The 27,244-nt window shown below is 36.5% G+C and overlaps 1 protein-coding gene across 1 annotated transcript in view; it reads right to left on the minus strand.

The window, feature by feature from the left end:
- The window catches only part of DNAAF4 (dynein axonemal assembly factor 4), a 59,920-nt gene extending 34,156 nt beyond the window's left edge, over positions 1-25,764 (minus strand). Inside the window, exons 1-4 of the mRNA XM_059180564.1 lie at positions 25,362-25,764; positions 24,857-25,004; positions 20,564-20,697; positions 280-511 (exon numbers count right to left, since the gene is read on the minus strand). Of these exons, the coding sequence (XP_059036547.1) occupies positions 280-511; positions 20,564-20,697; positions 24,857-25,004; positions 25,362-25,484 (637 nt within the window). The 5' untranslated portion in view covers positions 25,485-25,764. The remainder of the gene's footprint in view (positions 1-279; positions 512-20,563; positions 20,698-24,856; positions 25,005-25,361) is intronic.
- Between the last annotated feature and the right edge of the window lie 1,480 nt (positions 25,765-27,244).

A 27,244-nucleotide genomic window follows, 5' to 3' on the forward strand; every position in this document is an offset into this window, starting at 1 on the left:
CACAAGCAGGGGGAGCGGCAGGTAGATGGAGAAGTAAGCTCCTATGAGCAAGGAGCCAGACGTTGGGCTCGATCTCAGGACCCTGGTATCTGAATCATTGCTCACTCTCTCTTGAAAATGTCACTACTTCCTAAAAGAAGAAATAAATCTTTCATCTTACCCTCTATACTATAGTACTTATTCTCAATATGCCAAAATAATGACCTAATATTATAAATAGATTACGGAAGAAAAAGTAATAGACTCACTTTCCCAGAAAATACAAAGAAATCATCGTACCTTTTGTGGCAAGATTTCTAGATGCTGCAATTCTAGTAAGGCTTTTATGTTTTAATTTGTTTCTCTCTTCTCCAACTTGCTTTCCTTGTTCACAGAATTTCTCTTCTCTCTGAATTGTTTTTTGTTCTTCAGCTTTTCTTTGACATTCTTTCCAGGCTTCCAACTCTTTAGTTGCTTTTAGTCGTTCATTTTCTTTCATATCTTCTATTTTTTTCCTCTCCTCTTCTTCAATCTATAAAAATTACAATTATAAAACCTTGAAACATGCAAAAAGTAACATTTTAAAAATAAGAAATTTATTATAATAATTAATTAGTCTTACCTCTAAACTCTTATCATTGTATCTGTAGCAGTAGTAGTAGTGAATAAAAACTTAAAATGGGAATGGTAAATGATTTAGTATGGAATACAGGTTTTAGTTCCAGATTTACTTATTAGTAAATTATTAATAAATTATAATTAATTATTAATAATGATTAATATTAATGATTAATAAAATCTTGAGCAATCATTTTCTCTAGCCTCAGTTTACTCACATGTAAAATGGGGGCAGGCATTCAATTAAATGATATCTAAAGGCTTGGTTAAAAAAAACATTTTCTAAAAATCAAGTCAGTTCTCCCAAAATTTACACGCACACACATTTGCCTTTCTTTCTTTTTTTAGATTTTATTTACTTATTTGACAAGAAATCACAAGTAGGCAGAGAAGCAGGCACAGAGAGACGGGGCTGAACAGAGCGCCAGACGCGGGGCTCAATCCCAGGACCCTGGGATCATGACCTATGCCGAAGGCAGATGCTTTAACCCACTGAGCCACCCAGGCGCCCCCACATTTGCCTTTCTACTTATGCCAGTGTTCTCTTGTCTTGGGACTGAAGTTGCGCCAATCTTCACCTTAAGGAATGAGGGAATAGTAAGAAAGGAAATGGGAAGAATAAACTAGTAAGTATGTCTCTGGTGGGTTTGAACTTTGAATGCTGCTGCCAACTGCATTTGCAATGGCAGTTATTTGAAGCTTCCACAAGAAAAGCTAGTTATCAGATGAATTTGGAAGCAGTACATTGTACAGGTGTGTGCTAACTTTTTCTCCCTTTCACAAACTTCCTTCATTATTGGCAAGGAAAAAACCATGTGAAAGAGCAACTGGTTGGTGTATATGATTGACTCTACGTATCTGACTTTCCTGTGGTAACAAAAATATTCTCACCTCTATCCTCTGGAGAAGCAGTGTCTAACAGAACTTTTCTCAGTGATGGCAATGCTTTGTGCTATTCAACAACAGCAGCCACTCACCACATATGGCTAATTAAGAACTTAAAATGTTGCTGATGTGACTGAAAAGCTAAATTTCTTTTGAGTTTCATTGATGTAAATTTAAATTAATTTACATTTAAATAGTACATTTGGCACAGCTCTAGAATAATACATTGGGATGAAGTTTCCTAGATGCTGAATTACTTCAGGATACAAAATAAACATAGGTATGAAACTGCACTAAAGAAGTGTTCTGTGGGGGTGCCTGAGTGGCTCAGTGGGTTAAACCCTCTGCCTTCGGCCTGGGTCATGGTCCCATGGTCTCATGGTCCTGGGATTGAGCCCCACATTGGAGCCTGCTTCCCTCTCAGCAGGGAGCCTGTTTCCCTCCCTCTCTCTGCCTGCCTCTCAGCCTACTTGTGATCTCTGTCAAATAAATAAATAAAACCTTAAAAAAAAAAAAGAGTTGTTCTATAATATCTGCATGACCTAATACCCTGTTCTGGAAGAGTGTTTGTTATTTTCCAATTGGACTGTGAAACACTGACTTTAAAATAAGCCTCACAGATTACTGAACAGGAGTTTCCTATAGTCCCAGAATTGCACATAAGGCCAAAACTAAGCACAAAAGTAACTTTTACATATTGTAAGTTCAGAGAGTTGCCAGTGAGCTGCCAATAGGTTGGGCCAGAAGAATCTGTGGCAATGAACCAGACTTTAATTGCCTGACAACAGGGCATGATGACCTGTCAGTGTTAGCCAGAGGCAGCCACAACCTAAAAGAAGATGACAACTTCACCCAGTTTAATGATATGTTTGCTTTTTTCCTGCTTCCTCTCTGCCCCAACAGATGGAAGAAGGGAAAAGTATGTAGAGTCAGAACACCCTCAGTCCCTCATAATCCCTACAAAGGGAGTGAATTTTGAAAAGCTTTTAAAAATGTGTAACACAATGGGGCGCCTGGGTGGCTCAGTGGGTTAAGCCGCTGCCTTCGGCTCAGGTCATGATCTCAGGGTCCTGGGATCGAGTCCCGCATCGGGCTCTCTGCTCGGCAGGGAGCCTGCTTCCCTCCCTCTCTCTCTCTGCCTGCCTCTCCATCTACTTGTGATTTCTCTCTGTCAAATAAATAAATAAAAAATCTTAAAAAAAAAAATAAATAAAAATAAAAAATAAAAATGTGTAACACTAAGTCTTAATTACCAAAAATGAGACTGTCCTTATACCAAAAAGTAACAGGAAAATTATGATATTATAGTAAAGATGTAATTAAGAAAACTAAACACACACACAATTTATAATAAGCCAAATAAGAAACAAAAAAGTTTTAATCCTTCAGAGGCTAAAAAGGAAGAGGAGGGACTAAAAAAGGCTTCACTGAATAGGTGACAGAGAGACTAGAATGAAGAGAAAAAAATAAAGAATACCACAAAATTCATTATAAAAGGAAAAAGACTAACTATGTCAAGGAGAAAGATAAATATTAATCCTTGAAATTCTTTTATTAAAAAAATACAATATAAGAAACATAGCACTTTTTAAAGGAGGACTGTACAGTAACAGAAAAACTCAGAAAGCTGGAAAAATAATCATCACATGAAGAAACTGGATTTTAAGAACTCTGTGCTACTAAAAACAAGAAGGATGCCATTAAGTGTGAATTATTATTTTAATATAGACAGTAAATGTAAATAATAGGAGGATAAGAACAGGCCCTAAACCAGATTCCTTAAAAGGGGAAATCTTCTTTTAATTTGGAATGAATGTCTGCTTCATTAAGTCAATGTTCTTTATAAGCCAATCTCTATTATGAATTACATGTACAAATCATAAATAAAATATTAGCAAACTGAACCAAGGGAAATATTAAAATTATAATACATCTGGATCAAATAGCACATTTCTTATTTACAATATTAGGAAGTCAATGAGAAAAACATATGAGCTTAGTACATGCCAAAACATCAGTTGATACTAGGAATAAAAGAAAAATTTTAGCTTAATAAAAGGACTCCTACATGGGGCACCTGGGTGGCTCAGTGGGTTAAAGCCTCTGCCTTCAGCTCAGGTCATGATCTCACAGCAGGCTCCCTGCTTCCTCCTCTCTCTCTGCCTCCCTCTTTGCCTACTTGTAATCTCTGTCAAATAAATAAATAAAATCTTAAAAATAAATAAATAAATAAAAAATAAAAGGACTCCTACAATGTCACACTTCATGGTGAAGCACTAGAAATATTTCTAACAAAGTCACTAAAGCCACTATGTTTAATATTTTGTCACTTTCCTAGAGATCATAACCTATATAACAGAATTTTTTAAATAAATGTAAATTTCATGTATATTTAAAAATTATACATATGAATATATCTATTTAAAAATAATATATCTAAGATACATCTATTTAAAAATAAATATAAAACTATGAATATAGATTGTAAGTAAATAAAATTGTCATTATTTGCAAATAATATGGTAGATTACGTAAAAGAACTGAAATAACAAACTGACAAACAGAACTATTAGAAAAGTAAGTTCAGCAAGGCAATCATATAAAAGATCAACTTTATATGAATTCATAAAAACTAACCCTTCTACAAATTGGAAATAAACAGAAAAATACAATGAAAAAAATCATTTCATTAGTAATTGATTAAAAAAAATTCAAAATGCTAAGAATAAGCTTAACAAAATATGAGTAAGTCCTAGATGTATGTTAAATAATTTTGCTGAGGGGACACTTGGGTAATTCAGTTGGTTAAGCGTCCAGCTCTTGATTTCGGTTCAGGTCATGATCAGGGTCATGAGACTGAGTGGTATGGGGTGTGGAGTCTGCTTAAGATCCCCTCTCTCCCTCTCCCTTTGCCCCTCCTGCCACTTGAATGCATACTCTCTGTCTCTCTAAAAGAATATGAATAATAACAATAATTTTGTTGAGGGCTAAGTCCAAATAAATGGAGATAAATGTCATGTTCCAGGAGGATTACATGTAATATATTATATTAATGTAAATATATTGATATTCTGAAAATTAACTTATAAAGTCAATATAGATCTAGTCAAAATACCAAGAGAACCTCTTAGGAAGCTTGTAAGTAAATGTAAAATTCACCTGTAAAAAAAATGTACAAGTTTTATAGAGGGATGAAAGGGTTGGCAATTTCCATACACAAATATCAAGTATAAAGCTGGACAAATCTATCAAAAAGAACCATTTCAGAGCACTAGAAACTAAGCAAAGTCAGCCTGCAAATTGAGAAGTGCTTGTTCTAGAATAAATGCTAAAGATACAGGTAAGAACAGTGGGATGTTGTGTCCTTCTGCCTGTGGTTGCTCCCAACAACCCAATGTCAGCCTAAATAATGAGAATGGCAGTTCTGTCAACATGAAACTAGCAAAAAGAACCTAATAGCTTTGTTGGCAAAAAGGGTGCACTCATTTCAGGGTGGGGGGAGATGAAAACCCATGTTTTTGGTGGATAAAAGTGATAGACTTTTTTGGGAATGAAAAGAGAAAATTTGAAGTTGGAGTCTGAAGCTGAAGTCCTGGTTAAAGTGAATGTCTGACTAGTCAGAAAATTAACAGAAAGATCACGTAAATAAGAAAACCGTAGAAGGTCTATGATAAGCTTACCATACAACTCTGGCTAAACAGAAAGCTAAGTATTTTTGGGGAGACAAATGAAACCATGGCGGGCACCTGGATGGCTCAGTCAGTAAAATGTGTGACTCTTGGTCTCAGGGCTGTGAGTTTGAGCCCCACTTTGGGTGTAGAGGTTACTTAAAAATACTTAAAATACTTAATACTAAAAAATTACTTAAAAATAAAATCATTAAGGGCGCCTGGGTGGCTCAGTGGGTTAAGCCGCTGCCTTCGGCTCAGGTCATAATCTCAGGGTCCTGGGATCGAGTCCCGCATCGGGCTCTCTGCTCAGCAGGGAGCCTGCTTCCTCCTCTCTCTCTGCCTGCCTCTCTGCCTACTTGTGATCTCTCTCTGTCAGATAAATAAATAAAATCTTAAAAAAAAAATAAAATCATTAAAAAAAAATGAAGCCAAGGAAGGGTGAAGACTGGCTCCTACCACAAAGGAGACTAGACTGACTTCACAATTAAAGCACAGGCAACCTTCTAAAAAATAAACAGCCTTCAATAAATAAGCTAACAAACAAATATAAATAAAACAGAACCCAGAATTGTTATAATCTGTTAACTAAAATGTATAATTTTCAACGAACAATGTTTCAGAAAATAATTGGTGAAAAATTTCTCAAATTTGATGAAAACATTAACCCATAGCTCTAAGAAGTTCGAGAAACCCAAAGTAAAAACACGAAGAGATACACCTAGATACAACTTAGTAAAACTGCTAAGTTAATATAAAAGCCAAACAAAGAGGAAAATCTTGAAAGCAGCAAGAGAAGGAGGATTCATCATGTACGGGAAATGACAATACAAATAAGATTAATTCCTCATTAAAAATGATGGAGGACAGAAGACAGTCAAACCCTGTGTTCAAAGCACGGACCGGAAAAAAAACATATAAACTATGAATTCTATGTCCAACAAAACCACTCTTCATAAATGAAGATGAAATAAACATATTCTAAGTTAAATAAAGCTGTTGTTAGCAGACCTGTCCTATAAGATATACTAAAGAAAGTTCTTCAGGCTGAAAGGAAATGGCACCAGATACTAACTCAGATCCACAAGAAGGAATGAAGATCCGCAAGAAGGAATATGTGCAAAAGTATAAAACACAATACAAATAGATAAACAAAATGTGGCATATACATGTTAATAGACCATTATTCAGCCTTCATATGGAAGAAAATTCTGACATATGCTATGATGTAATAAACTTGAAGATATTCTCGTAGTGAAATAAGCCAGTCATGAAAGGACATATATGGTATGATTTCAATTCCATGAGGTGTCTAAAGTAGTCAAATTCATAGAAACAGAAAGGAAAATGGCAGTCTGAGGGAAGGGGGGATAAGAAGTTATTATTATTTAATGGGCACAGTGTTTTAGTTTTGTAAGATAAACAAAGTTCTGGTGATGGATGGTGATAATAGTAGCCCAACATTAATGTATTTAAAATCATTGAACTGTACAATTAACGATTTAAATAATGGGTTTTATGTTATACATATATTATACCACAATTTAAAAATAAAAGACAATACAAATCAACATCAACTTATGATAAAAACTCTCTAAGTGGATACAGAGGTAACATACCTCAGCATAAGAAACAACATACATGATAAACTCACAGCTAACATCATACTCAATGGCAAAAAGCTGAAAGCTTTTCCCCTAAGATCAGGAACGAGACAAGGAAGCATACTTTCACCACTTATGTTCAACAGAGCATTAGAAGTCCCTAGTCAGAGCAAGAAATAAAAGGCATCCAAATCAGAAAGGAAGAAGTAAAACAGTCACTATTTGCAGCAGACATGATATTATATATAGAAAACCCTACAGACTCTACCAAAAAAAACTGTTAGAATAAACAAATTCAGTAAAGTTGCAGGATACAAAATCAATCTACAAAAATCTGTTGCATATCTGTACACTAATAATGAGCTACCAGAAAGAGAAAGTAAGAAAGCAATCCCATTTACAATTATATCAAAAGAATAAAATACCTAAAATTAAATTTAACCAAGGAGGTAAAAGACGTGTACACTGCAAACCACAAGACATTAATGAAAGAAACTGGAGAAGGCACAAATAAGTGTAATATTCCATGCTCATAAGTTAAAAGAATTAATAGTGTTAAAGTGTCCATACCACACTATAATCTATGAAATTGATTCAATGAAATCTCTATGAAATTCCAATCGCATTTTTCACAGAAATTGAAAAAAAATCATAAATATTCATGGAACCACATAAGACTCTGAATAACCAAAACAGTCTTGAGAAAGAACAAAGCTAGAGGCATCAAGTCCCAGATTCAAACTATATTATAAAGCTATATAGTAACTAAAACTTGAAAGTATGGTATCAGCATAAAAACTGACACACAGATCAATGATAGAATTAGAGAGCCCAGAGATAAACTGATGTATATATGCCAATTAATTTATGACAAAGGAACCAAAAATATATAGTGGGGAAAGGACAGTCTCTTCAAAAATGATACTGGGAGGAAAATATATCCTCATGCAAAAGAATAAAGACTACTGTCTTACAACATACACAAAATTTAACTCAAAATGGATTAAAAAACTTGAATGTAGGATCTAAAACTGTAAAATTCCTAGAAGAAAACATAGGCAGTAAATTTCTTGATAATTGGTCTTTGTGATGATTTTTTGGATTTGACACCAAAAACAAAGGCAAGAAAAGCAAAAATAAAAAGTGAGATTACATCAATCTAAGAAGTTTCTGCATAGCAATGGAAACCATCCACGAAATAAAAAGCTACTGAATTGGAAGGGGAGGTGAACCATGAGAGACTATGGACTCTGAAAAACAATCTGAGGGTTTTGAAGGGGCGGATGGTGGGAAGTTGGGGGAACCAGGTGGTGAGTATTGGAGAGGGTATGGATTGCATGGAGCACTGGGTGTGGTGCAAAAACAATGAATACTGTTATACTGAAAAATAAATAAATAAATAAATAAATAAATAAATAAAAGAAAAGCTACTGAATGAAAGAAAACATTTGCAAATTAAAATATCTGATAAGGGGCTAATATCTAAAATATATAAAGAATTCATGCAACTCAACACCAAAAATACAAACCATACAATTAAAAAATGAACAGAGGATCCAAATAGACACTTTACCAAAGAAGACATACAGGAGGCCAACAGGTACATGAAAAGATGCTCAACATCCCTAATTACCAGGGAAATGCAAATAAAAACCACAGTGAAAAATTACTGTACACCTTTTAGAATGGCTAGTATCAAAAAGAAAAGAAATAACAGGTGTTGATGAAGATATGGAGAAAAGGGAGTCCTTGTACATTGTTAGGGGGAGTGTAAACTGGTGCAACCACTATGGAAAAATCATATGGAGCTTCCTCAAAAAATTAACAATAAAACTACCACATGACCCAGTAACTCTACCTCCAAAGAAAACAAAAACACTTATTTAAAAAGATACATGCACTGTCCCAGATTTACTGCAGAAATATTTACAATAACCAAAACATGGAAACAATCTAAGTGTCTACTGATGGATGAACAAATAAAGAAAATTTGTATATATATCTATATATATAGATACACACACACACACTAGGATATTGTTCAGCACAAAAAAGAATGAAATCTTGTTATTTACAACAACATTGTTGGACCATGAGGGCATTATACTAAGTGAAACAAAACAGTGAAAGACAAATACAATGTGATCTCACTTATATGTGGAATCTAAAGCAAACAAAAAAACCCTAAGCTCATAGGTACCATGATCAAAGTGGTTGCCAATGATGGGTTGCTGGGTTGGGTAAAATGGGTTAAAAGGAGTCAAAAGGTACAAATTTCCAGTTATAAAACAAATCATGAAAAGGACTGCTGACATTATATTATATTGTTTAATTTTAAAAAAAGACCTTGCCTTTAATCTCTTGGTTTCTTTAAAAACTTATGATTTTTAAAAAGTGACAATTTTTTTTTAATTTTTTATTTTTTATAAACATATATTTTTTATAAACATATATTTTTATAGTAGAATTATAACATACATTGTTGAGTTATAACAAATACATACACATGAATGGCAAAGCAACCCAAAGATAGAGGAAGATAACAGACTTGTATTAGAGGAAGGCTGCTATATTTTATTGGAATTGAGTCAGTGTTTACTTGAAGTAGATTCTTATGAGTTAAAAGTACACCTAGCAACCATTAAAAAGTTTTACAACAACATATATGTGTTTGTTTGTGTGTGTGTGTGTGTGTGTGTGTGTAATAAAAGAGCTCTAGTTTCAGCTTTGACAGGCAAAAAGACTCTTTCAGAAGATGCATAAATGGAGAAGCCCAGAGTCAAAGGTGGAGTTTAAAAAAATATATCAGACACTAGAGACCTTTAAAGCCTCTGATACCTACAGCTACAGCTAACATTAAACACAGCAGCTCTTGGGACACCTGAGTGGCTCAGTGGGTTGGGCCACTGCCCTTGGCTTGGGTCATGATCTCAGGGTCCTGGGATCGAGCCCCGCATTGGGCTCCCTGCTCAGTGGGGAGCTTGCTTCCCTTCCTCCCTCTCTGACTGCCTCTCTGTCTACTAGTGATCACTTTCTGTCAAATAAATAAATTTTTAAAAATCTTAAAAAAAAAAAAACACAGCAGCCCTATTAAAATAAATCAACACCCTAACAGTCTAATAACCTCAGTTTCTGATACCTGATACATGTCTAGCTTTCAATCAAAAATTGCAAGACATGCCAAAAGGCAAGAAAAACACAAACATAAAGAGACAATAACCAACAGAACCAGACTCAGATATAACACAAATGTAAGAGTAATCAGACATGGAATTTAAAACAAATTCCATGGTATGGTAAGAATTCTAATGGAAAAAGTAGACAATATGCAAAAATTCCAGGTAAGAATATCTCTTTTTTTAAAGGTTTATTTATTCTAGGGAAAGGAGGGGCAGAGGGAGAGAGAATCTCCAGCAGACTCACCACTGAGTGCAGAGTCCAACTGCAGGTTAGCCCACAACTGTGAGATAAGGACCTGAGCCAAAATCAAGAGTCAAATGCCTGAGCCACCCAGGTGTCCCAGGCAAAAGTATCTTTAAGTATTACCTCCCACATGTAGCTATATATTATTCTAATAATGAATTCCTTTAAGAAAGAAAATTAAAATTCAGTCTAAAGTTTAATAAATATAGTTTTAAATTTTTTCTTGAAAGTTATAAACTTCTGAAATTATTTAGTTATGTTCTATGGAAATGGGAATCTGGTGTTTAGAAAGATAGACATCTGTTACAGCCCAAGCTAAAATGTAGTTCTCTTCTGTGAACTAAATCCATGGTCCCCAAATCCATATGTTGAAATTCTAACCCTCAAATGTGACAATATTTGGAGATAAGACCTACAAGGAGGTACTTAAGGTTAAATAAGACCATAAGGGTGGGATCCTAATAAAACATAATCAGTGTCCTTATAAGAACAGATACCAGAGAGCTTTCTTTCTCTCTCTCTCTCTCCCTCTCTCTCTCTCCCTCTCCACCATGTGAGAATATAATGTGTAGGCAGTCATCTGTAAGTCTGGAAGAGAGTCTTCATCTGAAACCAAACTGACCCACACCTAGAGCTTGGCCTTCCCAGCCACCAGAACTATAAGGAAATAAATTTCTGTCATTTAAAGCCATGCAATCTGTTGTTTTTTGTTTTGATAGTTTGAGCCAACTAAGACACTTCTCTTCCTTTTGGCAGATTTTCAAAATAGGTGAAAGGGCCCAAAGAAATCAGTAAGAGCTATAAGGAGAACCAATGGCTAATTAATTCACAAACCAAAAATAAAACTCATGAATTACTGACAGGAACTTGTTCAGCTTTCCAACAAATTAGGACATAGGTTATTCTCCCTTTCAGTTTACTTCATTACATTGATATCCAAACTTAACTATAAAAAGCACAAGAATTTGTAAGTAATTTGGAAGCTATACATGTAGCCAAGGATAAAAGCAAACTCTTTTTACACTAATTAGTTCTCTCTCTCTCCTTCAACAGAAGTTATTAGGTGGTAGAAAATTCTGTTTTTACACTATATGACTTCATAACCGTATCATGATTTGTTTGGTATCTTTTAAAGATTCAGTTTCAGCTTACTGATGGAGAAATTTTTCTTAAGCATGTACCAAAATTTACTATACACAGAAACTGTATCAACACATTTAATATTACACATGTTACAAAGTTCCTGTTTGAATAGCCTTCAAATTCAAAGAACAAGTGTGCCTCTCTGGCTGTCAGTAGAGCATGTGACTCCTGATCTCCAGGTTGTATGTCAGAGCCCCATCCTGGGTGTGGAGAGTACTTTAAAAAACAAACAAACAAACAAAACAACAACAACAACAACAACAAAAAAAAAACCCTCAAAGACCAAAACTGACAGAATTGAAGAAGAGAAGGTTTCTCAAACCAGGTTTGGGCCAATGAAAATGAGTTAATATACTTTTGTACCCTAATCTTCATCTTATCCTTGCTGCTCAGTAATAATTTTATTCATCTCTGATAACTGATGTTTGCAAACAATTTCCTTTTTAGAGGTGCTTAATTGCATTCTGCTACTTCCATCTCAAAAGCTTTTGATGTTGAGAAGACAAGAACCATTCAACAACTTTGGTTCTTTCAATTTTTCTCTTCTTCCACACTCTGTTCTTTCCAAAGTTAACAGATACCCTAATGGGTAGAATGAATGAATGAATGAATTTTAACCACATCTCTACAGAAGATGAAAAAGTTTGAAATAAAGAAAAAAAATTGGACATACACAGGATTGCTGAAAGTTTACTTCTACACAAATGCTGTGAATCTGGAATATACTTACACAAAAAGGAGGTAGGTCAGCATTCTTGACAAAATGAATATATAAGAAAGGCACTGTCAGAGATTACTGCCTTTTCTGATGTTACGACATTAATAGCTAAAGTTAATTTCTCATATGCTTAGAAATTTGTGAGATTCACACAGAAAATCAGTACATTCCTGTTAGAGCAAAAAGAAATTAAAGTAGGAAAAATGGGGTGCCTGGGGACAAAGTCAGTTAAGTATCTGACTCTTGGTTTCAGCTCAGGTCATGATCTCAGGCTCATGAGATCAGAGTCTGCTTAAGATTCTCTCTCCCTCTCCCTTGCCCCTCCCTGTTCACATGTGCACACACACATGCACATGCGCTCCCTTGTGCGCTCTCTCTCTCTCTCTCTCTCTCTCTCTCGCAAATAAATAAATAAATAAATCCTTTTTAAAAAAAAGTTAGGAAAAATAACCATAAGAAGGTAAGTATTGCCCTCTTTTTAAAAAAGTTTCTTTATTATGAAAAAATATGTGTTTATTATTGGGAGAACACAGAATATACAAAAAATTACTAGTAATTTTTATCACCCATTCATTTTTTTTTGAAGTGTGGTTATTATTTTTTTTATTGTATGCAATTATAGTTTTTTTTTAATATAATTTTTTGTTTTTTATAAACATATATTTTTATCCCCAGGGGTACAGGTCTGTGAATCACCAGGTTTACACACTTCACAGCACTCACCAAAACATATACCCTCCCCAATGTCCATAATACCACCCCTTTCTCCTAAACCCCCTCCCCCCAGCAACCCTCAGTTTGTTTTGTGAGATTAAGAGTCACTTATGGTTTGTCTCCCTCCCAATCCCATCTTCTTTCATTTATTCTTCTCGTACCCACTTAAGCCCCCATGTTGCATCACCACTTCCTCATATCAGGGAGATCATATGATAGTTGTCTTTCTCCGCTTGACTTATTTCGCTAAGCATGATATGCTCTAGTTCCATCCATGTTGTCGCAAATGGCAAGATTTCATTTCTTTTGATGGCTGCATAGTATTCCATTGTGTATATATACCACATCTTCTTGATCCATTCATCTGTTGATGGACATCTAGGTTCTTTCCATAGTTTGGATATTGTGGACATTGCTGCTATAAACATTCAGGTGCACGTGCCCCTTTGGATCACTACGTTTGTATCTTTAGGGTAAATACCCAATAGTGCAATTGCTGGGTCATAGGGCAGTTCTATTTTCAACATTTTGAGGAACCTCCATGCTGTTTTCCAGAGAGGTTGCACCAGCTTGCATTCCCACCAACAGTGTAGGAGGGTTCCCCTTTCTCCGCATCCTCGCCAGCATCTGTCATTTCCTGACTTGTTGATTTTAGCCATTCTGACTGGTGTGAGGTGATATCGCATTGTGGTTTTGATTTGTATTTCCCTGATGCCGAGTGATATGGAGCACTTTTTCATGTGTCTGTTGGCCATCTGGATGTCTTCTTTGCAGAAATGTCTGTTCATGTCCTCTGCCCATTTCTTGATTGGATTATTTGTTCTTTGGGTGTTGAGTTTGCTAAGTTCTTTATAGATTCTGGACACTAGTCCTTTATCTGATATGTCGTTTGCAAATATCTTCTCCCATTCTGTCAGTTGTCTTTTGATTTTGTTAACTGTTTCCTTTGCTGTGCAAAAGCTTTTGATCTTGATGAAATCCCAATAGTTCATTTTTGCCCTTGCTTCCCTTGCCTTTTGCGTTGTTCCTAGGAAGATGTTGCTGCGGCTGAGGTCGAAGAGGTTGCTGCCTGTGTTCTCCTCAAGGATTTTAATGGATTCCTTTCGCACATTGAGGTCCTTCATCCATTTTGAGTCTATTTTCGTGTGTGGTGTAAGGAAATGGTCCAATTTCATTTTTCTGCATGTGGCTGTCCAATTTTCCCAGCACCATTTATTGAAGAGGCTGTCTTTTTTCCATTGGACATTCTTTCCTGCTTTGTCGAAGATTATTTGACCATAGAGTTGAGGGTCTATTTCTGGGCTCTCTATTCTGTTCCATTGATCTATGTGTCTGTTTTTGTGCCAGTACCATGCTGTCTTGATGATGACAGCTTTGTAATAGAGCTTGAAGTCTGGAATTGTGATGCCACCAACGTTGGCTTTCTTTTTCAATATCCCTTTAGCTATTCGAGGTCTTTTCTGGTTCCATATAAATTTTAGAATTATTTGTTCCATTTCTTTGAAAAAGATGGATGGTACTTTGATAGGAATTGCATTAAATGTGTAGATTGCTTTACACAGATGCGAAAATACTCAACAAAATACTAGCCAATAGGATTCAACAGTACATTAAAAAGATTATTCACCACGACCAAGTGGGATTTATTCCAGGGCTGCAAGGTTGGTTCAACATCCGCAAATCAGTCAATGTGATACAACACATCAATAAAAGAAAGAACAAGAACCATATGATACTCTCAATAGATGCTGAAAAAGCATTTGACAAAGTACAGCATCCCTTCCTGATCAAAACTCTTCAAAGTGTAGGGATAGAGGGCACATACCTCAGTATCATCAAAGCCATCTATGAAAAACCCACCGCAAATATCATTCTCAATGGAGAAAAACTGAAAGCTTTTCCGCTAAGGTCAGGAACACGGCAGGGATGTCCATTATCACCACTGCTATTCAACATAGTACTAGAGGTCCTAGCCTCAGCAATCAGACAACAAAAGGAAATTAAAGGCATCCAAATAGGCAAAGAAGAAGTCAAATTATCACTCTTCGCAGATGATATGATACTATATGTGGAAAACCCAAAAGACTCCACTCCAAAACTACTAGAACTTATACAGGAATTCAGTAAAGTGTCAGGATATAAAATCAATGCACAGAAATCAGTTGCATTTCTCTACACCAACAGCAAGACAGAAGAAAGGGAAATTAAGGAGTCAATCCCATTTACAATTGCACCCAAAACCATAAGATACCTAGGAATAAACCTAACCAAAGAGACACAGAATCTATACTCAGAAAACTATAAAGTACTCATGAAAGAAATTGAGGAAGACACAAAGAAATGGAAAAATGTTCCATGCTCCTGGATTGGAAGAATAAATATTGTGAAAATGTCCATGCTACCCATTCATTTTCTATTCATTTTTTCAGTTATGAAAATAACACTGTAAAGTCTCAGGATATAAAATCAATATAAAGAAATTAGTTGCATTTCTACACTAACAACAAATTATCAGAAAGAGAAGTTCAGGAGAAAATCCAATTTACAATAGCATTAAAAAGAATAAAATACTTAGGAACAAATTTAACCAAAGGAATTAAAGATTTGTACACTGAAAACTACAAAATATTGCTGAAAGAAATGAAAAAGACACAAATAAATGGAAAGATATTACATGTTCATGGGTTGGAAGAATTAATATTGTTAAAATATCCACACTACACAAAGTGATCTGGAGAGTCAATGCAACCCCTATCAAAATTTCAATGGCTTTTTTCACAGAAATAGGAAAAAAATCCTAAAATTTATATGGAAACAAATAAGATTCTGACTAGTTAAAGCGATCTTAAGCAAGAAGCTGGAGGTATTATACTTTCTGATTTCAAACTATACAAAGCTATAATAATCAAAACAGTATGGTATTGCCATAAAAAAAACAGATATTCAGATCAATGGAACAGAACAGAGAGCCCAGAAATAAACCTATACGTGTATGATCAATTAATTTTTGACAAAAGTTCTAAGAACGTACAATGATGAAAGGATAGTCTATTCATTAAAAAAAAAAGAATAGAAAAAAATCAATATTCAGATACAAAAGAACAAAACTGGATCCCCCACCTTGACCATACGAAAAAATCAACACAAAATGGATTAAAGAGTTGAATATAAAAACTGAAACCTAAAACTCCTAGAAGAAAACATAGGTGGTAATCTCCTTGACATTGGTTTGGCAATGACTTTTTAGATTTGAGACTAAAAGCAAAGGCAACAAAAGCAAAAATGAGGCGAGACTATATCTTCTGAGCTTCTGTACAGAAAAAGATAACATCAACAATATGAAAAGGTAATGTGCTGAATGGGAGAAATATCTGCAAACCATATAACCAATAAGGGGTTAATATGCAAAATACAGAAAAACTCCTATAACTCAGAAGAAAATAAATAAGAACTTTAAGGTTCTGACTAGTCATTTTTCCAAAGAAGATCTATAAAAGACTAATAGACAAACATATTTAAAGTAAACAAAATCACTATCTCCAAAAGGTGTCTACATACCATGCCACGTTCACTGCAGTATTATCCATAATAGCCAAAATATAGAAATAATCATTTTAAAAAAGATTTTATTTATTTATTTGAGAAGGGGAAGAGGACAGAGGGAGAGGGAGAAGCAGACTCCCTGCTGAGCAGAGAGCCTAACATGGTGCTCTATCCCAGGACCCCAAGATCAAGACCTGAGCTGAAATCAGATGCTTAACTGACTGAGTCACCCAGGCACCCCTTAGAAACAATCTTAAGTGTGCACTGGTGGGTGAATAAAGAAAATGTGATATGCAGTGTGTATATACATACACATACACATTACACACACATTTTAAAAAAATAGGTATCCATTTATTTTCACGTGTAATAGGAAAAAACATAACTAGCACATAAGATTGATGGCAGGATATGTTGTTTAACATAAGACTAAAGTTTGAAGTAAGTAAAATAAAAAAATATGTTGATCAAAGAAAATATTAAAGGAGAAGAGAACAGGAGGTCCTCAGTTACAACAAGAATTGTGGAGGTGGTACACGAATGCCCGGAGTTTGGGACTCACTCTCCAAGTTTTGAGCCAGAAGCTGGGCTCTGTTCTGAGACCCTTAAGGGCTCTACAGGGAGACCCTCCTCGTGCTCAGAGTCCAGGACATCACCATAGGAGTGTGTGTTGGATCCAGACCACCCCAGGGAGGAAAGTAGGTTTTATTTCATTTGTTTGTGCTCTACAAGACATCTCAGAAGTTAAAAAGCAACAAAAGTGGTTTTCCTTAAAAGAGAAGAAGAATCTTCTAGGTACAGCTTTGAGGAAGCAATAGTCACAGGGTGGTCTGGGTTGGAGGGTCTGAGAGGGACACGGCTGGGTGGGGATAAACAGGGAGGTGGAAGGGACACCCCAGCACTCTCCTGGAAGAGTGTGCACAGGTATGGGGTTTGTGTACACAGCCCCAGTCAAGGATGTAGGATGAACACTCACAGCTCCTGGACCCTGTTTCCCAGCATATAACTGGCACTTAATGCTGAATCACTGTGGCACTGGGAGGAGTGCCGGAAGGCAGGGCCGAGGTGTGGCCGGCGTCCCTGGCATATCAGCATATACCAACCTCTTCTCCTGAACATTATGCTCATTATATACATACACATACACATATATTATGTATATACTATATATAACATATGCATAATTTATATGAAATATAACATGATATCGTTTACACATAGAATTTTTCTTTCAAGTTGAATTCATGGAAACAGAGCAGAATGGTGGAGGTCAGGGGCTCCAGGGCAGGGGAAATGGGGAGAAGCTGTAACGGTATAAATTTCTAGCTGTAAGGAAGCACTAAGATCAAATGTAAGCGTAACTATATGAAGTGATATATGTATTTTTTAATTCCATCGAACATGTATTTTTTATTATGTTCAGTTAGCCAGCATATAGTACATCATCAGTTTTTGATTTAGCATCAACAATTCATTAGTTGCCTATAACACCCAGTGCTCATCACAACATGTGCTCTCTATAATACCATCGCCCAATTACCCCAACCCCCTACTCTCCGCCTTTCTGTAACCCTCAGTTTGTTTCTTGGAGTCCAGAGTCTCTCATGGTTTGTGTCCCTCTCAAATTTTTTCCCATTTAGTTTTCCCTCCCTTCGTGATATATGTATTAATCAACTTATCTATGGGATTCCTTTCACAAAATATATGTATATCAACAGTTCAGATTGTACATTTTAAATATATATTTTTGTCAATTATACCTCAATAAAACTAAAATGTAAAATACTTAAAAGTAATATAATATAAAAGTAATTAAATACTTAAAAGTAAAATAAAAGCCACCATGGCAGCACTTTGAAGGAAAAACAAACAAAAAAAAAGGTATTTGATCTGTAAAACTTCTCAATAAGAAATGTCAAAGATAATAAAGGTAAAAAATAAAATTCAAAAGGAATAGTGATACAAAGACTGAGTACACTAACAACAATTAGGTGTCTTATGATGGTAATAACTGTTAATAACAAATAAGGTAAGAGAATGAAGATTTCACATATAAAGAATAGGTCAAAGGAATTAGAACAGGAGATACCAAAACACAGAGCCCTAAGAGTGGTTTATAGGGAAAATGTTAAACATGCAATAGCAAGAAGCAGGATGATGAGAAAGTAAATAGGGTCAATAGTGCTGATGTGCTTTGGAAGGGAAGAAAATGCAGAAAAAGGAGGGGCTGGGCATATAAAAAATGCTAGGAACATGAACATTACTATTAAAAAGTAGAATTTTAAAAAAAAGCCAAGCAGTTCCTTGTGGTTTTTGCACATTGTACGTACTTCCAATAAAAAGGGCATCCGGTTCACTGATAAGAACTTTTTAAGACCCTATAGTATAACCTAGACAATTTCAGAAAGCAACTCATACCTCATCTGCATGATTATACAAAGTGGTTTCACAGTTTGAGATTTCTGGCTTCAACTTTATGAAAATGACAGAAGAAAGCACTTCAAATTTCATCTACCTAGGTTAAAAGTTCAGAGCGCAAAAGTGTAATAGTACTTCCTCTGAAGAAGAAAACAAAGCAAAATCAAAACTCAAAAGAAAAGAGGGCAATCTACAATACAAAATAGTAAAGACGACAGACAAAGCAAGCAATAGCAGTCAAAACTGTCAGACAAAGAGAGCATGCGTCAGAAGATCAGTTTGGCATCAGTATTCCAAACTTTCATTAATCACCTCAAAACCCATACCTCCACCTCAATCTCTTTCCCTCTTGCCTCCTTCACCCTGAAAACAAAGGATTCTTTTAACTGTCTGTGTCCTTAAGAATTTTCCTAATCCTGTTATTCCTTATTCCTGCCCTCTAGCGTCCAAAGATAAAATATCCTGCTCTTAGCTAAGACTAATTTTTTCACCTGTTCCAACCTTCATCCCACTTGTTCCATCATCATCATCAATCCCCTCCTTTGGTTGTGTTATCAACTTCTCCCTCTTTACTAGCTTTCTTCTTCAACATATAAATATGCTCAGGTTCTTCCATCTTAAAAATACAAAAGCTCTGCTTCCACCCTGCGACCACTCCATACTCATTAGCCAAAATGAGCTTTTCCAACATACAAACCCAATTAATTTGATATTCTTGCTTAAAAATCCCTAAAGAGTTCCCATTACCTTTAGAAAGATTTTCAAGATATTAAGATTTTATTTTCAACCAATAAATATTCCCTCACTGGGCCATATTCTGTCATGGACTTATCTGTCTTGTAATCATGGACAAACTGCCTGTAATTTCTCCATTTACTCCTCAGTTACCTGTAACTCATTCTCCAATATGCAAAATATAGAAGAACTCATATAACTCAGTAGCAAGAAAATAAATAAAAACTTTTAACTTGTAAAAAACAGAATAGATAAATTTATAAAGACAGAAAGCAGATTAGTGGTTGCCTGGGACTGGAGTGAGTGGGAGAAATGGGGAGTGACTCTTAACAGGCACAGGGTTTCTTTTGGGGTAATGAAAATGTCCTAAAATTGATTGTGCTGATGGTCACACTTCTCTAAATATTATCAACTAATGAATTGTAAGCTTTACATGGGTGAATTATATGGTATGTGAATTATATCTCAAAAAATATATTGCTAGTTAAAGCTTTAACTTGAGGGGAACCAGAGTGGCTCAGTCAGTTAAGTGTCCGAATCTTGATTGCAGTTCAGGTCATAATCTCTGGGTAGTGAGACTGAGTCTAGCATCAGGCTCCACTATCAGCTGGGAGTCAGAGTCTGCTTGGGATTCTCTCCCTCTCCTTCCACTCCTCTCCCGGCTTATGTGCTTTTGCTCTCTAAATAAATAAATCAACCTTCTTTTTAAAAAGTTTTAACTTGGAAGCCTCAACAGTTAAAAAGATATTAATATGTCAGTGTTCAGTGTTCAATCTAGGCTCTTACTGTTTTAAATAGTCATATCCATGTTTTCCAAGATTGAAAAAGAAGTAAAACACTTTTACCATAGAAAATTATATTTTTTTTTTACTCCCCTGGAAATAGAACATTCTCCCTGAGACAAGTAAATCTATTATCTAACTTTTATACTCTCCACTTTCATATAGATTTTTAGGAACACATGGAAGTAATAGAGAGCCTCTATAACATAGTAAGTCCTACAACCAAAGTATAAATAAAGAAGTGAGGAAGTACAGTGATTGGAATAAATTATCCTCACAGCGTTCACTATCACATCTTTAATGAGAGGACTTTCCCATCAATCTGCAACTTACCTTCATCATAACATTTAGTGCATATTTTTGATCTTCTCGCCTTGCTGCTGCTTTTGCTTCTGTAGCTTCTTTTGCTCTTTCTTGTGCTTGTAAAATAGATTTCTCCCTTATTCTTTGCATCATCTCTTTGTCAACTAAAACAAGAAATATCACTAAATTAGGATTATGATGAGTGTTTTACTTAGGAGAAAACTGCTTAACACCCTGATCCAGGATGCAATGTGGGTGGGGGGCGGGGGAGGACAACTTCACATGGAGAAATGAAAGCATTTTTCAATATTAAACTGGCCAAGAAGCTAACATTAAAAGGTAAGCAGGCAACTGTAACCGCGATTATTTACCACAGAGGTAGAGAAGGAGAGAGAAAGAAAATACGAATGAGAGGAAGTGGGAACAAGAGGAAGGGTGAATCAGAGTGAGAGGGGAAACACTGAGGACAAGGAGAGGGACATAAAAGGGAGAGGTGGAAGAGGTACAGAGAGGGAGATGGGACAGGGTGGAGGGAAAGAGTACACATTTATCCTTTTCCCTCTCTTTCAGGAAACCAAGGGTATTTGCTTAGAAACCTAATCACAATAAATCATCACTATGAGGTCTCCTAGAAGAGAAGATGAGATTTGTTTTGTGATGGCGTAATAAATACTACAATTTCAAAGTAGTGAGGAGAAAACATAAATGTACTTCATAATATAAATGTCTTCGTGATACTTGTTGACACAGCTGTTGTTTGTTGCCTACATTCATGATGGAAGAGAATGCTAAATTTCAGTTAACAGTTTAAAAAAAAGTCTGGAATTTTAATATTCAAAGAAATTGCCTTAAAAAGGAAAAGGAAAAAAGAAGCATGGAATTTTTACTAATTCAAGATCTTAACTAGGCCTTTGGACTGGAATTAAGTCTGAAACTTCTCCCAACCCTCCTCCTGTTTAATAACAGTGACAGACAACTGGACCAGATTCAAGGATAAAGGTAGCTATGAGAACCTACTTTCACACTGAAAAATAATGAAGAGTACACCAAGAAAAAACTTCAGAAGAAAACTAACCTATTATGTTCTGAAAAATGAGGAAGACTTGGCATATAGACTGGAGTTGCACACACTTCATGTGAGAAACAAAATTGTTAAAGAAATAATTTCACTGAGTTGCTATGTAACTGAGTTTGATTTCTAAAGGAATTTCAACCCTGGTTTTTGAAGTAAAATCAATGCTCATTACTTATTACACAAGCTAGTTTTAAGACTGTGCTGATCAATCTAAATCAGAGTTGGCACACTATGACCAAATCTAAACCGCTGCTTGTTTCCTCTAGCACACAAGTGAAGAATACTTTTTACATTTTTAAATAGTTGAAAAATCAAAATAATACCTGGTGACATATAAAAATTAGATAAAATTCAAATTTCGGTTCCATATATATGCATTGTCTATTGGCTGCTTTTGTGCTACCACAGAAGAACTAAGTAATTGTGACTGAGACCATAGGGCTCCTCATATTCAAAATACTATCTGGTCCTTTACAGAAAGAATTTGTTAAACCTTGGATTAAATGGTCAAAATTTGGAATGGATGACCATATTACCATGAAAGAGAAGACTCAAGCAGGTGTGCATTGAAAGCAGATTGGAAAAATAGAGAGGAGGATCGTGATTAGGAAATAAAATTCTCTTCCCACTCCTGGAAAAGATAGCCAAGGACGTTAAGAAGAGAATTTGACATAGAAGAAAGTGTCATGTAGGGAAAAGTAACAGGTTTTCTGACATGATTCTTCTTTCTCTCTCTCTTTTTTATTTATTTACTTGTCAGAGAGAGAGCGAGCAAGAGAGAGAGCACACAAGCAGGGGGAGCAGCAGGCAGACGGAGAAGAAGGCTTCCCGCTGAGGAAGGAGCTCAATGTGCGACTTGATCCTAGAACCCTGAGATCATGACCTGAGCTGAAGTCAGACGCTTAACCAACTGAGCCACCTAGGCATTCCTTGATTCTCCTTTATATCCTAAAATGTCGGCAGACAAAATACTTCCTGGAGAGAGACAGACACATACACACAAACATTTAAGTCACTGGTTCTCAAGCCTGGTCAGTCATCAGAATCACCTGCGGTCCCACCATTCTCAATCTGTTTATTTTAAAATCAGCCATTATAAAATAGATGATGGTTCTGGGACCATCTTACTTTAAAATTAATATCATCAACAAGAACTTAAATAAATTAAAGTGTTTACATTTGATCTTAGGTAAGAAGTCAGAACACGCTGAGTGTTTCACAACAGAGTCCCAGGCCCCATCTCAGAATTTAAAAACTCTTCAGTTAGTCTGGAACCCACTAAAGAGCTAAGGTAACCTGACTATAGTAATCTACCTTAGCCAGTATTTTCTGAGCTGAATACTAGACTTTAGAGAAAAATTCTACCTGGTCTTGGGGATTACAAAATTAAATTCCACTGCAAGGTATCAAGAAATAATTATTATAAAGGACTGCAGGGTGCCTAGCTGGCTCAGTTGGAAGAGTATGTGACTCTTGATCTAGGGTCATGATTTCAAGCCGCAAGTCAAGTGTAGAAATTACTAAAAAATAAATTTTTTTAATATTTTTATTTATTTATTTGGCAGAGATCACAGGTAGACAGAGAGGCAGGTAGAGAGAAAGGAGGAAGCAGGCTCCCCGCTGAGCAGAGAGCCCGATGTGGGACTCGATCCCAGGACCCCGGGATCATGACCCGAGCTGAAGGCAGAGGCTCCAACCCACTGAGCCACCCAGGTGCCCCACTAAAAAATAAATTTAAAAAAAGAAAAAGAAAGCCTGCAATCTCCCCATTGTCAGTAGTTCCTACTCAAGACTTAATGCCTGAGGCCCAAGAGAAATTTCAGGCAGTAGATATAAAGCCCTAGAATACATGACAACTAGAACAGGGAGGAAGGAAATAAAGGCAAAGCAGCAGAGGGCAATTACTCAACCACAAAGTCAACTGTGGCAGAAGAATAAAGTACTCATTAAGAGTACAGAGTAGATGTCCATCAACAGATGAATGGATCAAGAAGATGTCGTATATATACACAATGGAATACTATGCAGCCATCAAAAGAAATGAAATCTTGCCATTTGCGACAACATGGATGGAACTAGAGCATATCATGCTTAGCGAAATAAGTCAAGCAGAGAAAGACAACTATCATATGATCTCCCTGATATGAGGAAGTGGTGATGCAACATGGGGGCTTAAGTGGGTAGGAGAAGAATCAATGAAACAAGATGGGATTGGGAGGGAGACAAACCATAAGTGACTCTTAATCTCACAAAATAAACTGAGGGTTGCTGGGGGGAGGGGGTTTGGGAGAAGGGGGTGGGATTATGGACATTGGGGAGGGTATGTGCTTTGGTGAGTGCTGTGAAGTGTGTAAACCTGATGATTCACACACCTGTACCCCTGGGGATAAAAATATATGTTTATAAAAAATTAAAAAATTATAAAAAAAAAAAGAGTACAGAGAACAGAGGATCTCAGCTTTGCACACTATAATCCCTGGAAAGATTTTCACACTCACAGAAACTGATTTGATTGGTCTAGGATGAGTTTCAGATATCCGTATTATTTTAAAGTTTTGTAGGTGATTCAAATACGTAGCCAGGGTTAGGAACCACAGCTCTAGAGTCAAATTGCTAAAGCTCCAGTTCCAGGCTGCCACTCATTAGTTTTCGGACCTGTGCCAATTATTCAACACTTCTGTGTCTCAGTAGCCTCACCTTAAAAAAAAAAAAAATGGGGATGGGTAGGAGGTAACCTAAGTAAGAGGTTGTTCTTTTCTTTTCTTTTTTTTTTAAGAATTTATTTATTTACCTGACAGACAGAGACCACAAGCAGGCTTCCCGCGGAGCAGGTAGCCCAATGCGGGGCTCGATCCCAGGACCCTGAGATCATGACCCAAGCCGAAGGCAGCAGCCCAAACCACTGAGCCACCCAGGCGCCCCGTAAGAGGTTGTTCTAAGGATTACCAGATGTGTTAATGTCTAATACAAAATAAGTGCTCAATAAAGATCATACCAAGAGGCCTTATCCTCTGAGAATACAAGCTCACATGTGTTTGATAGCTATTATAAATGTGCTCTAACTTTTGAATGATTCAATCTTTATGTTATTTAAGCAGCAGCTGAAGCACTATGTCATTTAAATCATGCTCACGTTCCTATTTTTTCTTCTAGAAGAGAAACAGTTGTTCTGAAAAAAAAAATTTTTTTTTAAAGTATAAAATATAAAAAGCACAACCAGATGAACATCTTTTGGTGAAAAAACTTACCGCCTGACACAGAAAGTGTCTCCCACATGGCCACTTCTTTTTTATATAATGTGAATACAATAGTGTCATTCCCAATCTTGGCTTTGCTGTTTTCATCGTCTATGGGTGCATAGAGAAACACTTCAAATAAAAATGGAGAAAAGTTGACCTATTCAGACGGGAGTAAACAGAGATTAATTTAGTTAAAATAAAGACACAGCCATTAAGAAACAAGTGATAGAGGTCCAGATCCCTTTTCTTAAATTCCTGCTATAAATTTATCCGATTAACAAGGCACATGAAGAAACCCTGGATTAAAATAATCTCTGGTCTGATGACATCTTTCAAAGATGAGGTGTCATCTCATGAGATTCTACTTAAAAAAAAAGAAAGAAAGAAAGAAAGAAAGAACTAAATTTTAGGACGTTTATTTGCAAGAATGCGCGGGTGGCATATACTGAGCTGCGCTCTCAGAAGCTTGGGACCACACCCCCGGGGACTCGGCGGGCCCAACCCGAGTTCCTACCTTCAGATAGTTTTCTGTGCAGAACACGTCCGCGTCTCTGGCGCAGACGCCCCGGAGAGGCACAGAGATAAACACCGCCGTCTTTGTCTGCTGCCAGCTGTAATCGCTCACCTGCAGCGGCATCCCGGGGGGTGGCTGGACGGGAGGATGCGGATGGTTAGGACTAGCGCGGCTCGGTTGCTACGGCAACCGGGGTTACCACGCACCAGCCCTTCCGGGTCAGTTCGGCCAAAGTGCCCCGGCTCCCAGCGTGCCCCGGGCGCACCTCTGAGACAGCCTCACACACTCCCGCCTCGTGGCGGCCCGGGCTTCTTGGAGCGGGCGGTAAGACTACTTCTGTGGCTATAATCCGTTCCCTGGAGCCTGAATGAATCATCGAATGAATAGGTCTTCCTTTAAGAAAAGAGCTTTGCTCCTGAGGATGCAAAAAAAGAACAACAACAATAATACGGTAGAGAGTGACCTGACCTGTGCGAAGCAGGTGCACCGCCCCTGCGCCTAGCAGCCCTGGCCTTTTGTTCTGATGGAGGCTGTCAGAACATCATTTGGTGTTCCTGTTTTGGAAATTTCTTGGCTGTGCAGAGGTCCTGATCTGGGAATTTGGCCTTTACTATTGCAGTGCTCCAAATCCTGTTAACTCTAAGGCCTCCAAAAGATCAAATGTAGGGTTCCCTACATGGCTTAAGACCTGGAAAGAAAAGGGACTTGTGACTCAAGTGACAAATGCTTGGTTGCAAGGATAGCTTGGATTTACACGGATACATTTTACAATTGCTTAAGAAGAAAGGACCTTAGCTCTGGAGTGACCTTGTAGGTGATGTAGTTCATCCTGCATATTTAAGGAATTTGACACCCACACACTTAACCCCACTGCCATTTAGATTAATGGCAGAATAGTGATTAGAATCCTGTTCTCTTAACTCCCATTCCAATAATCCTTCCCTAGGTAGCTTTCTCTAGACTCAGTTTATAAGTTACTGAATTTGATGTTTTAAAAAAAAGAACAAAACAAGGGGTGCCCAGGTAGCTCAGTCCGTTGGGCGGCTGACTCTTGTTTTCCATTAGGGTCCTGATCTCAGGGTGGAGAGAGCAGAGAGGCCTGAGCTGTGTGTTTTGGGAAGAGTCTGTGTGAGTTTCCCTGCCTTTCCCTCTGCCTCTCACCTCTCTCTCTCTCTTTCTAAAATAAATAAAATCTTTAAAAAAGAAAAGAAAAGAAAAGAAAAAAGGACAGAGTGAATTTACCCAAATTTAAGCACCTATGAACGACTTGCCACCTATGGATTTGGATTTTAAACTTTTTACTTTTGCCGGCCACTAAAACAAATTTCAAACCTCCTGAAAATACTTGAGAGAAAAAAATATGTATCTTCTTTTCCCCTAAACAGGCTCCCCCTCAGTACCTTATCTAATTTTGTCAGAGGCTCATCATCTCAACGTTCTGTAATTTTGACTACTGGGAGCCATTCTTAGACTTTTTTTCCTTTGTCCTCACTTTTGGCATTTTCTTCCCTTTGATTCTATTCTAACTTTTACCATTTTGTTTCAGACTTTCTTGTGTCTTCAAAAGAGAGGATTTATACATTTCTTTCATGTAAAATTTTAAAAGCTAGATTCTCTGACTATTTAAAAAAGTGAGATAATGTATGTATGGAAGATAATGAAAGGGATACTTTTTGTCATTTGGGACTTAAAAAAAAATCTATTAGCAACCACTTTGTTAAGCACATACACACCTCTGCAGTTAAATTGTTCTCTGGACTACCATAGCTTTACTAAATTTTCTACACTCTGAATGAATTATCTTTTTTAAAAACTTGGTAAGTTTTATTACTGAATCATTGCATCAACTATTACTAACTTAAAACACTAATTTTTAACATTGT

Source organism: Mustela lutreola, chromosome 7 (genome assembly GCF_030435805.1).
Source record: "Mustela lutreola isolate mMusLut2 chromosome 7, mMusLut2.pri, whole genome shotgun sequence".
Lineage (NCBI taxonomy): Eukaryota > Metazoa > Chordata > Mammalia > Carnivora > Mustelidae > Mustela > Mustela lutreola.